Here is a 13,188-nt window from a genome sequence, read left to right as displayed (position 1 = left end):
AAATTCTTTAACCGTCTTCTTGTTGTTTCTCCTTTATGTGAGTCTTTTCAGGTTGAAATAGTATTTCAACCTTTAGATTCATGAAAACCAATTACTGTGACAAACTGGTTTGATTTATGTGTTCGGATGAAGGAGGAAATTGGGAGGATGACTGATTTAAGTTTGCCAGAATCTTGGTTTCACTTGTGGCTTTGGATCGGATGACAGTTTCTAGAGACACTGAACTGTGCTAAGTGGGATTTGGGTGTGGATTTGCTGGTAGAATAACAATCCAAGTGAAGCCTGAAACAAGTTAAATGGTAAATGGACTGAACTTATATAGCGCTTTTCCAGTCATACAGACCACTCAAAGCACTTTACACTAGAGCCACATTCACCCAATCGCACTCACTAACACTAACACATTCATATACCGATATGCAGATCGGTAGGCAACTTGAGGTTAAGTGCCTTGCCCAGGGGCACATCAACATATGGCAGGAGGAAGCCTTCTGATTGCAAGACAACTACTCTTCCTACTGAGCCACAGTCACCTCATTAACAACAAAAAGGAGGATAAGAAACATTTATCATGTTCTTATGATGACAAAATGTTTCTGCTTAACCAGTGGTTCACTAATGACAATAATGAGCATATAGTAAGCTGCACAGAAACAAAACAGCTTATAATGGAAATTCTGAGGCTCGGGGTCACTCAGGGTCATGCTGTTGTCAGTCTCTAACCCTAGTTTGTCTATGCATTGACATTTTATTACATTCCTCTTCCATTTGATACCTATTAACTTAAACTGTGGCATATCAGTTTGTTTTTTTCTGGTGTTAGATATTTACATTAATTATGGGGATATTGTTGAAACCAGATGCTTAAATACATTGACATTAAATCAGATTTCATGTTTTTGATCAGTTTTCAAAGCCGGAAGTTTACATACACTAAGGTTACTATGCAGTTAACACTGTGAGAAAACCCAGATAATAATGTAATGACTTTTTATGCTTTGGAACAGTTAATTCATAATTCTCAAGTTAATTTGAGGCACACCAGTGGATGTAATTCAAGGCAGCACATCAACATACTGATTCACTGTGTGACGTCATGGCGAAGAAACCAATCAAGAACAGATTCTAGTGCAAAATGTGAGAATTAACAGCAGAACCAGTATGTAATCCTTTCTTTAGAAGTGTTGAAAAAAGAAATCTGCAGCATTCACAAAGGCTATTATTGTTATTAAAGACAGAGTTCAATCACAGTGGTCCAAGAGCTCCATTGACTGACTGGCCACCAAAGAATTTAACTATGACTGAATATTGGCGTAGCCCTGATTTTAACAGAACTAAAATCCTCCTGAGGAACTCTGTGGTCTTCTCAAATGTCAGATTTACAGTAAAAGGGAAAATAAATCACCTCTTTGAACAAAATCTGGAAGCAATTTCTTCATCCTTGAGTGGAAGCTGATCTTGAACAAATCATAAAAAGCAGACAAACTCTCTGGATCAAGTGCTGATTTGTAAAAAAAGGACTCCTATATTTGTCACAGTATATTTAAAAGCCCTAATCTAATGTGCAGTTTTCAGAAAAATAGGAAACATTTGAATTTCAGGTTCAAACTGATACAGGCAGTGTGTGTTCCACAAAAACATTATTCCTGACTGTGAAAAGAAACAAATTTATTGTCCTCCTGGTGGGTATTCATTCATGTTTTGTACAAAACATCCCACCGGAGGTGGCATCATTTTGTACCTGGGAAAATATCAGTAAATGGTAAAACTAAAATTGCAAAAGTTACAAAATGGCAAAGGGGAGAAACCCATAACAGCAGCAGAAACAGCTCAAACTGATAGACTCAGTTCATTTGTGTGGCTTCTAAGACTCAGGTGCATATTAAAAACTCATATGCAAGGTTTGCGACTGTGTGGTGTCTGCACTACTCAGCAACACAACAAATCTATGGGCAACTGCCACAGAAAGAGGAATCTATGGATTACAAAATGTAATCATATTATAATAATTATCCTACACATTTATTATTAAATGTGTAGGATGTTTCAGTGAGTAGCTATACTAAAATGTGAGTAAATATGTTTGTTTGGCTTGATCCTCTCTATTATCAATGTGATAATTATTCCTTAATCTTTAAAAAAAATTGTGTTTTTAAATTTTTTTTTTAATTTAGCATTTATTTAATATTAGATTTTTATATATTTTGTAGATTGATTTTGATTTGGTATTTTGTCTCCCAGAGATTGTTGAAGTACAATATATTTCTGATTTTATGTGTTGTTTGTGCTTTTTAATATATTATCCTACATTTAATGAAAGCTTTAGTTATTTTAAGGGAAGATTCAACACAAAGATGTCAGGGAAAAATTTATTTTTAAGGCAGTTCAGTTCCCTGAGTACAATGTACAATTTACAGTATCTGTTCATTGTTTTACCAAACTCAATAAGCAATTCTTTTAAATAATAGTGGTTTAAAACGGTATCGATTCTGTTGTCTTCTACGATCAAGTAGCCATTATTCTGAAGGATGAAATCTGCCTCAAAATCAAGTGAAAGCGTATGTTTTCATAACTTAAACAGCTTAGGCTGCAATGTAAGAGTGACCGAAGCTTAGCCTAAAATTATAGCCAATTACTATTCTGGGTAGTGGTGACGAACCAATTATTTTGATTTCAAAATGATCAAATCTTTATTTATATTCAGAAAACATACTAACATAATGATGATTATTTTCTTTATTTGTTTAACCAATGCAAGTGAAGGCATAAAGAGTTCAGTGTTTTAAAGGTTGCAAAAACAAAAACAAGTTTTAAGATGTTTCTAATGTCACGTATGTGCAGGAAACCCATGTTGAAACGAAATGTTGCAAACAATCAAACCATCAGTCCTTTGGCGGAAGCTTTGACTAAAATGCCTGCATTTTGCAGCTATTGCACAAAGAACCTCACTGAGAATGCTTACCATGAAATTAGTGAGGTTTCAGAGTAGTTATGGTAAAGTCTGTTTAAGATGTGAACACATAATCACTTAAGAGCAGCTGTTAGTGCTGAACAAAGAAACACTTACAGCCTCGGTGAAACTGTTACACACACAGACCTCCCTGTTGTGCTGACACTCACAGATTCACACATGCAGGCTTTATACATATACATAGCTACTATCAAATTTCATTTAGCTATTTCAATCTGCATGCATAGAAAACAGTTAGAAAACAGGAAGGTTTAAAAGTCTTTTAAAACAGTAATGATTGCTGCGTACACACCTTTACAAGCACGTGGCAGCATTAATACCTCCATTGTAGACATTTATGCAGGTGGCACACATTTCCCCTAGTGAACACCGACAGCCCTTCAGAGCAGCTTTCATGTGGAGTAATGTCTGGTGTGCTGTTGCTGCTGCTGCTGACACGAGGTTTATTTGGCTGTACTTTAACAGCTCTACCAATGCCTTCTTCCACTGCTGTCAGACACAACCCTGCTGGGGAACAAAAGCCTCCTGGCTTCGCGTAAAGGCCGTTACTGCATAGTAACTCGCAGATATATGTCAGCTTCTCAGATGTACATTATGTGCTTCTTACTTCTAGTGAGAGAGACAATTACTTGCCTTTCTCGCTTTCAAGCTAAACACACGGGGCAAGCCCTCATCTGTATTACCTCGGCACCAGTGCAGTAATTGTACTCAGCAGTGGATCAGCAGTTACACAGGACACAATGTAAAAAACCAGCACCTTCTGGAAACCTACAACATCACGGAGCAATGAAGATCCCCTCTCAGAATAATATAACCCAATGCCGTCATAAAGCCCATCACACGGAGGGGACCACTGCCAAGCACTGTGGATACAGACCCTTAGATTTTCAAATGTTACACTGTGGTATGTTTGGGTTAGAGTAGTAATGTCGTATCTAGTTTGAAATTTGATTCAATTTTTACCCATATTAGTAAAATTGCTTAGTATTACATACATGTCTTTATACCCTTTGTCCAGAAGTTGTTTCATCCAGTTAACTATTTCAATTGGTTTATTGTCAAATTTTATGGTAAAACCAATAGTTTGTGTATTAATGGTGTTGACCATGTCAGCGATATGTACCAAAATATCTCTCATCTTTTGTGACCTAAACAAAGAGCTTCTGCACAAGAAAACCAAGCTAAAAAAAACTATTTAACTTTTTTTCCCAGATACCTACTCAGTACAAAGTAAACCACACAGTAAATTTAATCTACTTTTTTGTCTGATTGTTCTGTTAAGATTTTAACCTGTTGTCCTGTTTATCAAGTTAATTCCTTTCACATCTATGCTCATTGGTATACTTAGCTTTTCTTGATGGGCTTTAACTACACAAAAGCGAAATATGTCTATTTTGTTGACTTAATAACATTTCAGTAAACTCGCATTGCTGTGTGCTACTGTATTTTTTTTAAACAAATTACCCTTTTCCTATGATGAGATGAACCAAAGTGTTCACGACGTTACTCTGTGTTTCAGATATTGATGAATGCAGCACAATTCCTGGTGTGTGTGATAGAGGAGAGTGCACCAACACTGCTGGTAGCTACGTCTGCACCTGTCCACGAGGCTACATTTCTAGCACAGATGGCTCCAGATGTGTGGGTGAGTCACACATCATATGACATGTTGCTCTGTGGTGCCCTGTGCTGTTCAATTCCAGCTAAGAGCTACACATGTGGCTGGAAACTTACCTTCACCGCTATTTCCTGGGAATACAGTCTTGATGAGCAAACCTGTGATCATCATGCGCAAACATTCACTGTTTAGCCTTCACCTCATTAATCTACTATAGCGTTAGTGTTCCTCTGACTCACATACAGCACATGCTTCATTGTGATCCACAATTAAACACTGCCAGATGCTAATGTATTCCTGCAGTTCTCCCCAATCGTGGAAATAATGCTGAAACAGAGCCAGGTTATTTTACATTGCTGCTCCAAAGTGGAAGTTGCATAGGGGGCATGTAGATTATCCAAATTTGTTTCCCTGTTAGAAAAACATTACCATCTAAACTTATTAAAGATGTTAACATCAATCAAGGGTTTTATCAGTTTCTCTCAAGGCTAACTTTATTTCTAATCTCACCTTTGAGCTACAAGTACTTGCACAAGTATTCAATTATTATTATTTTACCTATTTTGTTGCATTCCAACCTGTAATTTAAAAGTTTTTAATCTTGCTTCACGTCATGGATCTGCACAAAATAGTCTAGGTTGGTGAAATGAGAAAAAAGGCATGTGGGCTACTCCTCAAATGAATGGAGGAAGGTACTCTGGCCAGATGAGACTAGGATCAAACTTTTTGGGCACCAAATAAAACACTATGTCTGGCGCAAACCCAACACATCCTATCACCCCAAGAACATGTCCACAGTGCAACATGATGGTGTAACATCATGTAGTGGGGATGTTTTTCAGCAGCAGGGACTGGAAAACTGGTCCAAGTCGAGGGAAAAATGAATGGCGGTAAATACTGGGATGTCCTTGCGTCCCTGCGTCAGTCTGCCTGGGATTTGAGACTTGGACAGAGGTTTCCCGTCCAGCAGGACAATGACTCGAAGCACGCTGCTAAAGCAAAACTCGAGGGGTTTCAGGGGAAACATTTAAATGTGTTCGAATGGCCAAATCAAAATCCAGACCTCAATCCAAATGAGAATCTGTAGTTAGACTTGAAGATCACTGTTCACAAGCGAAAATCATCCAACATGAAAGAGCTAGAGCAGTTTTGCCTTGAGGAATGGGCCAACATCCCTGTGACAAGATGTGGCAAGCTCATGGAGACTTATCCAAGCAAGCTTGCAGCTGTAATTGCCACAAAAGGTGGGTCTACTAAGTACTGACGTTAGGGGGGTGAGCAGTTATACGTTGTACGTTGAAGTTATTATGTCGTATTAGTTGTTTGCTTTACAAAAAAAATAACATACATCTTCAAAGTTGTATGCCCTGAAAAGGGCACTGAATGTCATTTTAGACAGCCAATAAAACAGCAGATTCTATATTTTTCTTGCAAAACAATTTCTTTTGACTGAGAGAGAGCAATAATGTCAACAAACTGAAAGTATATTAATAATACCTCATGACTGAGGCTGTCTCGATACTACTGTTTTAAACATTGAATAAAAGATAGCATTCACATTCAAGCAATTTTATTGCAGGTAGTGGTGTACCAAACTAGCACCTTTGTTACTATATATGCCTAACTATAATTGCAGATACAATATTTCAGTTTGAAAGCTCCTTCATTATTGTTTGTTCAGCAAAAATCTCAAAAAACAAAAAATATCTATCTGGGTTAAGGTTGCTTGGTTAACAAATATTTTAGCACAAGTTTTGGAGCTTTTGGTGGTTTAATGGGACTTAGTTTGAGTGAGCTTCCATCACAAGACACAATGTATTTGTATACTGAAGTTGTTCGTTATTCCTGTTAATGTTTTCTGAGAAATGAAGAATGACAAAAGAAGCATCAGTTAGCTTTGAAATAAACTAGAAAACTATTTATGATATCTTTTTAAAAAGTAGGAGATGAACAATGAAACGATTGCCCATACGAAGCATTGATTGCAAATAAAAGGAGAGCTGCTGTCAAGCAACATAAAGTATCTTTTCTGTATCTGATTAAGGTCTTCAATATTTTTTTCTTTTCTTTTTTACTCTTGATAGATGTATTTCTGTCACTTTGTTTCCGTCTTTCTGGTCCAGTCTGTCTTACTTGTAAAGCAATAAAATAGTTAATTGGTGAACATCTCAAGTGATTTACAGTAGAGCGTGCTGTTGCTTATAGTGGATATGAGCAAATTTCCATCTCCTGTTGTTTCTTTGTGTTACATTTAGTCTCCAAAACTGAGACATCCTAACACTCTCCCACTGAGTAAATGTTTTGTGTCCTCCATGTTTTCACCTTCTTTTGTTTTCTTTCCATCTTCCATCTTCTTTCTTTCATGGATAACTCTTGTGCAACCAAGTGAAGACAAAGAGGAAAACTAATTGTAATAGCAAATCAAACAGATATCTTCTCTTACCCTTTTGCTCAAATTGACAAAACAAAAGCATGAATGCTTACATGCAAACAAATATAAACTAGATCTTTTGATTGTTCTAAACCAGCAATCCAAGGTCACAACAACAGCTACAGAGCATTGCAAAAGTTTTTTTTACCTAGTATTTCCACATAGTATTTCCACATTTTGTCAAATTACAACTTTCAAACCTTTTTAACAAAACAGTCTGCAAACTAGGGTGTCCATTTTCATTCAGTCCCCTTTAATCCAGAAGTCAGGTGGAAGAATGTACCAACAGTACAAGTTTTGATCCTGCTCTCCATAAATCTATCCTTTATGGCAGAGAGTCAAGATCATCTAATCTAATTATTGAAAAATATTGTATTGGCACATTTCAGTATCAAGACAATTCAAAGTGCTTTACATGGTGAACACATATGAAAAGGAAACATAAAAATACATCGCAGTAGCATAATCAAGGGAAGGAAAGAAAAGTTGGACTACAGACTGAAATTAATTATGTTGCAGTAAATAGTTTAAATAGAGCAGTCAAAAGCAACTCTAAACAAATGGGTAGTAGTGTTCTGGATCAGCTGTAGCTGTCTGACTGACTTTTTAGGCAGACCTGTGAAGACACTGTTGTAGTGATCAGTTCGATTATAGATAAACACATAGATAAGTTTTTCGAGGTCTCCAGTGTGAAACATGGTGGTGGCAGCGTCATACTTTGGGGATGCTTTTCTTCTGCAAAGATGATGGTCACATTTAATGGGAATACAGTGAATGGAGCTAAATACAAGACCGTTCTGGAAGAAAATCTGTTAGAGGCTTCAAAAGACTGGGGAGGAGGTACACCATCAACCAGCACAATGAGACCAAACATATAATTTATTATGTTTGTTATTATTTATTATATGTTTATTATATGTTTGTTTATTATATGTGTTAAAAGAGAATATGACACAACAGCAAACTTAGCCATCCATGTAACCTGACATCGTTGGGAAATACTGTGTTAACCTGAGAAACAGCAAAGTGTTCCATGGTAACTCTGAAGAGATCTGTAGGTCAGGTGGGAGAATATATAATGTTCTCTAAACATTTTGGCCTACATGCACATCACTATGCTGTTTGTGGCAGAAAACTAACATGCACCCTGAACACACTATCACCATGGTGAGACACAGTGGCGGCAGCATCATGCTGTGGGAATACTTTTCTTCAGCAGGGACAGCAGAGACGGTTAGTGGAGAGATGCATGGAGCTAAATGCAGGACAATACGCTGGACAACAACCCTAAACATACAGCCAGATCTATAATGGAATGGTTTACATGAAAACAGTCATGTGTAGGAATAGCCTAGTCAAACTCCCTTCCTAAATTGATCTGAGACTCTGCAGCAAGACCTAAACATTAATGTCTTCAGGTGTTCTCCATCAGATCTGACTGAGCTTGAATCATTTTTCAATGGAAAATAGGCAAAAATGTCACTGTCTGGATGTGCAAAACTGGTAGAGACATACCCCAAAAATTCTTGCAGTGAAGGGCGGCTTTTTAAAACCTTTCTTTTTAAAGATTTGTGAAAATTTGGTGTAATTTTCCTTTAACTTCACAGTCATGCACTACTTTGTGTTGGTCAATCAAATAGTTCCACTAAGATACATAGAAGTTTGTGGTTGTAAATTGGCAAATTGTGAAAATGTTCATTGGTTCTGAATACTTCATTGGTTCTAAATACTTTTGTAAGGCACTGTAAACCTGCATTTAAAATAAGGCCGATATCTGCCCGATAAGGGACACTGATTCCCATTTGAACTCCTTTTCCTTTTTTGACATCCTAACATAAATAGAATAAACCCGACTGATTCATGGCTTTCTCTGCCACTTGTTTTTAAGCAGGAAATTTGTTCTGGTTTTCAGATGTGATTGTGTGTTCTGTTTTTAGGGATGTTCTGTTCTCTGGTAATGTATGGCAGTGGGAGCTGTTTGGAGTTGGGTGTGTTACAGGGGGGAGGGGAAGGGTGCGTGTAACTGACAGTAATCAGTGTCTAATATTCTGTCGTAAGGTGGGGACATAAAATAAGAAAACCTGTCCAGTCAGTCAGTCTGTAAAAACACCCCACCAAGCAAAATTACGCTTATGTGATGGAGCAACACAAGTGAGTAAACTGTCATCTGGATCTAATTTAAGCCATCATCATCTTCCTGAGAAAACCCCACACACCACAGCTTCCCCCTGTCCTCCACCATGCCTACAGAGCTGTCATTCCTACAGGTCGTTTTGTGGTTTGAGTACATGCTGGTAGATACATATGGGCAATGCATACCTATACGTAGGTTTGCCTGTACATGTGTACGTGCACGGCTCTGTATAAGCTCCCAGACACAGCACAGCCCCTCATTTTCAATCTAACTGGCAGGAATTGCTCCACATGGAACTGATTAATTCCAGACTGCTGGCTCATTAGTGGGTTAATCGACTTGTACCCCTCCCTCCCTCCTGTCCCTATTCACTCTTCTTTTTATTCTTTTCCTCTGCACTTCGACCTTTTTTTCAGTTTCCAAGTTAATGCTCCCATGTTCACTGCTACTCTCTCTTTGTACAATTATAATTTTTATTGCCCAACTGTAACAACTTTAGATCACCCTCTCCACTTACTACCTACACATTGTTGAACACCAGCTCCCTCTCCTGTCCCACTGACCCTGACCTGGAAAACCGTAACAAATACGACCCCTTTTTGGGGGCCCTTTAGATGTTGGTATTTAGGCGAGGCCCCAAGCAACCCTTCCTGCTGAGAGCCTATAAAAAGGCTTCCTCCTTGGGGACCATAGAGAGGGCAAGCCAGTCAAAGGACATTTAAGATTTTGATGGTTCCAGTAGGCTTTCTTTCTTTCTTTCTTTCTTTCTTTCAAAGTGGCACATTCTTGTGAAGTGGAAGGAAAATTATATACATTTTCTTTGTATGCAGAGTTGGTAAAAGTATTGTCTGTACTGGAGCATTCTAACACATGAATATGCTTAGATCAAATACATTCTTTGTAGCTTTTACTGGATGTTGAGGGTTGTTGTCCTGCTAGAAGGTGAACCTCTGGTCCAGTCTCAAGGGTTCTGCAGCTTCTAACAGATTTGCTTAATGGATTATCTGGTTTTTAGGTGTTCTTCTCATTTGACCAGAACACCTTGCATGTTTTTGTTGTCTTCAACATGTCTACAAATGGCTTTCTTTCAACAATGGCTTTTCTTCTTGGCACTCTTCCATTAAGGCCACATCTTAGCTGTCTTTTGTGTTTCTTGTTCTTCATAATGTTTGTCATCTCTGTTCAATAATTAGGGGACTTCTAAAACTATTTAGATGTACTGGATATTATTTATGAATATCAGAGTAAAAGGGGTTGACTATGAATGCCTGCCACAGTTTTCAGATTTTTACTTATAAAAGGACAAAGCTTGAAAACCATGTATAATTTTCCTTCCTTAACTGTCTATGCTGGTTTATCTCACAAAATCCCAAATAATTGTTGTAATACAATAAATTTCGAAAAGATTAAAGTGGTATCAATACTTTTGCAAGGTACAATAAATCATCCAAAAACAGGAAAAGTCCAAAATGTTTAAACATGACTTTTGTGTGAACAGATTCTCTATGTAAACATGTGCTTATTAACCATTTTACAGATGCGTGTGCACTTCCTTAAAATTAAGGTCCAAGCACAACCCATAACCATCACTGTACGTGCAGCTGATTGCTGTATCTTTTAAAACTTGGGAAAAGTGACTGAATAATTCTGCAGTTACAGTCAACAAGCTAAAGAAGACCTGAAGCTGAATCTAACCCAGAAAAAAATCTAATACACCGGTAGTTGCTGTTTATGATTCACAAAAGATTGTTTAATTGCAAATTGACCTTCACACATAATTATGAATTTTAAAAAGGCATCCTACTTCTTCTAAATATTTTTTACTTGTGTTTTCTTTGCTAGATTATGTTGCTGTCTGGTTTGTAATTTTGCTGTTTCATCTCTTTCCTCTGCTCCCAGATCAGCGTGTGGGCACCTGTTTCTCCGCTCTTGCTAATGGTCGCTGTGCAGCAGAGCTGAATGGCCAGTACACAAAGATGCAGTGTTGCTGTGAAACAGGACGCTGCTGGGCTTTGAGCCAGATCCCTGAGATGTGTCCTGTCAGAGGCTCCGGTGAGCATGAATCATACACAGCACTGAGAACATGAATTATGCTAATGTAATCCCTAGCAGAAGCATGGCTATAGATAGACACTCCAGACTCTCTTGGTTTTCCTCCATAATAGATTTCTATGATTTGACATTGCGTAACTTTTCGGCAAGAGCCAAAATAGTGCTAATGCCAAATGAGACAAGACAGGTTTTGCAATTTTGGATCCAGAGCATTGACTCAATCTAAAAAGCATGATGTCAGGATAAAGATCCAAACAAAGAGAGATGGAAAGTATTCAGTGACCCATCATCTCCTCATTTAAGCAGGAATTTGACAGCATCGCTCTGTGTGAGTCTGTGTTATTCTCTGCTGATCAGTTACAGGACTGTCTCCTTCACCCCTGACCTAAAATGTGTTTTCAGTTATTCTTAATGTAGAGCACACTAAACCCATTTTACTTGTAAAATGCATAGACCTGCACAAATAATGCCAAAGTCACAGTTTATCTATTTGACAGATCAGGACATGTTATGCATTTGTTTTTCTCAGTAGCAACTCCCATACCAGTTAACTCAGAACTGTTTCATATTCTTGAACAGCGGGTATAGTGTTTCAACTTTATACTGCCAAATTTCCCCCACAGCTTATTTTTGTTGAATAGACAAACAAAAGACGACATTGCCTTCTGTCAGACTAATGTCAAATTGTGTTTGAAACGTTTAAAGGTTTAAAGGTTAAAAGACGTCCACAGAAAGACCTCTATCGATGTGTAAACATGTTTGAAAGGTGGTTGAGGCCAATAATATGGGGTAATCAAGTCTGGCTTTTAAAGGATTTGTATAAACTAAATTTTGACCAGACCCGTGGCCTAAAAAGCCAAATTATATTTTTTCTGGGCTAAACAATAAAATGTAGTGGTTGTACTAAAAAAACATCAACAGAGATGTTCATGGATGTCCACTGTTTTGACTAATTAAGTACATTTGTAGTTGGTATTACTTTGAGGATTTACATTAACCATTTTCCTTCATGCATGTATCAGGTAAAAAAACTAAACAGCTAACTCTGACTTACTATTTGTTGTCTCTTTCTTTACAAGATGAGTTCAGGCGCCTCTGTATTGTGGGTGTCCCACAAGGGCTCCCTCACACCTTTCCCAACGGATACTTTCCCAGCAGTAACGGAAACTACAGATTCAAGCTTCCCAGCGTACCAAACGGTAATGGTAATGGAAGGCCACATACCAATGGAGGAGGGGACAGCTTTGGAGAAAACGGAGGGACTTTTGGAGGCAACGGAGGGACGTTTGGAGGGAATGGAGGAGGCCTGAACCACTTGAACATAGGTGAGTCGCTTCAGTGGATCTGATAGAGTATGTTTAAAGAAACAAAACAGAATATTTAGTATCTGCATAATTTGAATCTTGTGATAGGTCTTATTTTTTGTAGTTTTATTCTTTTTTGTGTCTGATATGTTTTCTAAGGCACAGTTTCTTTGAATGAAAGCCTTGATTTTTGCCAACATTTCACCCACCTGTGTTTGAATGGACGCTGCATCCCAACACGTGGGAGCTATCGCTGCGAGTGTAACATGGGATACAAGCAGGATGTCCGTGGGGAGTGTATTGGTAAGCAACATGCCCACACACTTTGCCCTAAACAATAAAACCAAACATGATGTAGTCAAAGTGACAAGTTTATTTCATGCACTGTACTGCACTGCCATCTCCTGTAAGTTGAAGGAACTTAATTGAAGGCAAGGTGGATTTTTTGTGATTTGTTTTCTGTTTTTATTATATACTTGTAGATGTGGATGAGTGTTTGAGTAACCCATGTATCAATGGTGACTGTGTCAACACACCTGGGTCATACCACTGCAAGTGTCATGAGGGATACCAGGGGACCCCTACCAAACAGGCCTGCATTGGTACATCTGAGAATGCCGTCAACATGCACTAATTTATCATACTAAATTGAAAATATTTCAAAAACACAATTACCAG

General features: G+C 38.0%; 1 protein-coding gene across 1 annotated transcript in view; it reads left to right on the top strand.

The window, feature by feature from the left end:
* fbn2b (fibrillin 2b) overlaps positions 1-13,188 on the top strand; it is a 98,673-nt gene that overhangs the window by 49,337 nt on the left and 36,148 nt on the right. The window contains exons 9-13 of the mRNA XM_047374437.1: positions 4,491-4,616; positions 11,054-11,206; positions 12,286-12,531; positions 12,670-12,813; positions 12,993-13,112. Coding sequence (XP_047230393.1) covers positions 4,491-4,616; positions 11,054-11,206; positions 12,286-12,531; positions 12,670-12,813; positions 12,993-13,112 — 789 coding nt within the window. The remainder of the gene's footprint in view (positions 1-4,490; positions 4,617-11,053; positions 11,207-12,285; positions 12,532-12,669; positions 12,814-12,992; positions 13,113-13,188) is intronic.

This window comes from Girardinichthys multiradiatus, chromosome 9 (assembly GCF_021462225.1).
Source record: "Girardinichthys multiradiatus isolate DD_20200921_A chromosome 9, DD_fGirMul_XY1, whole genome shotgun sequence".
NCBI classification, from domain to species: Eukaryota; Metazoa; Chordata; class Actinopteri; order Cyprinodontiformes; family Goodeidae; genus Girardinichthys; species Girardinichthys multiradiatus.
Note: the sequence above shows the minus strand (reverse complement) of the source record. Positions and strands in the feature narration are given on the sequence as shown.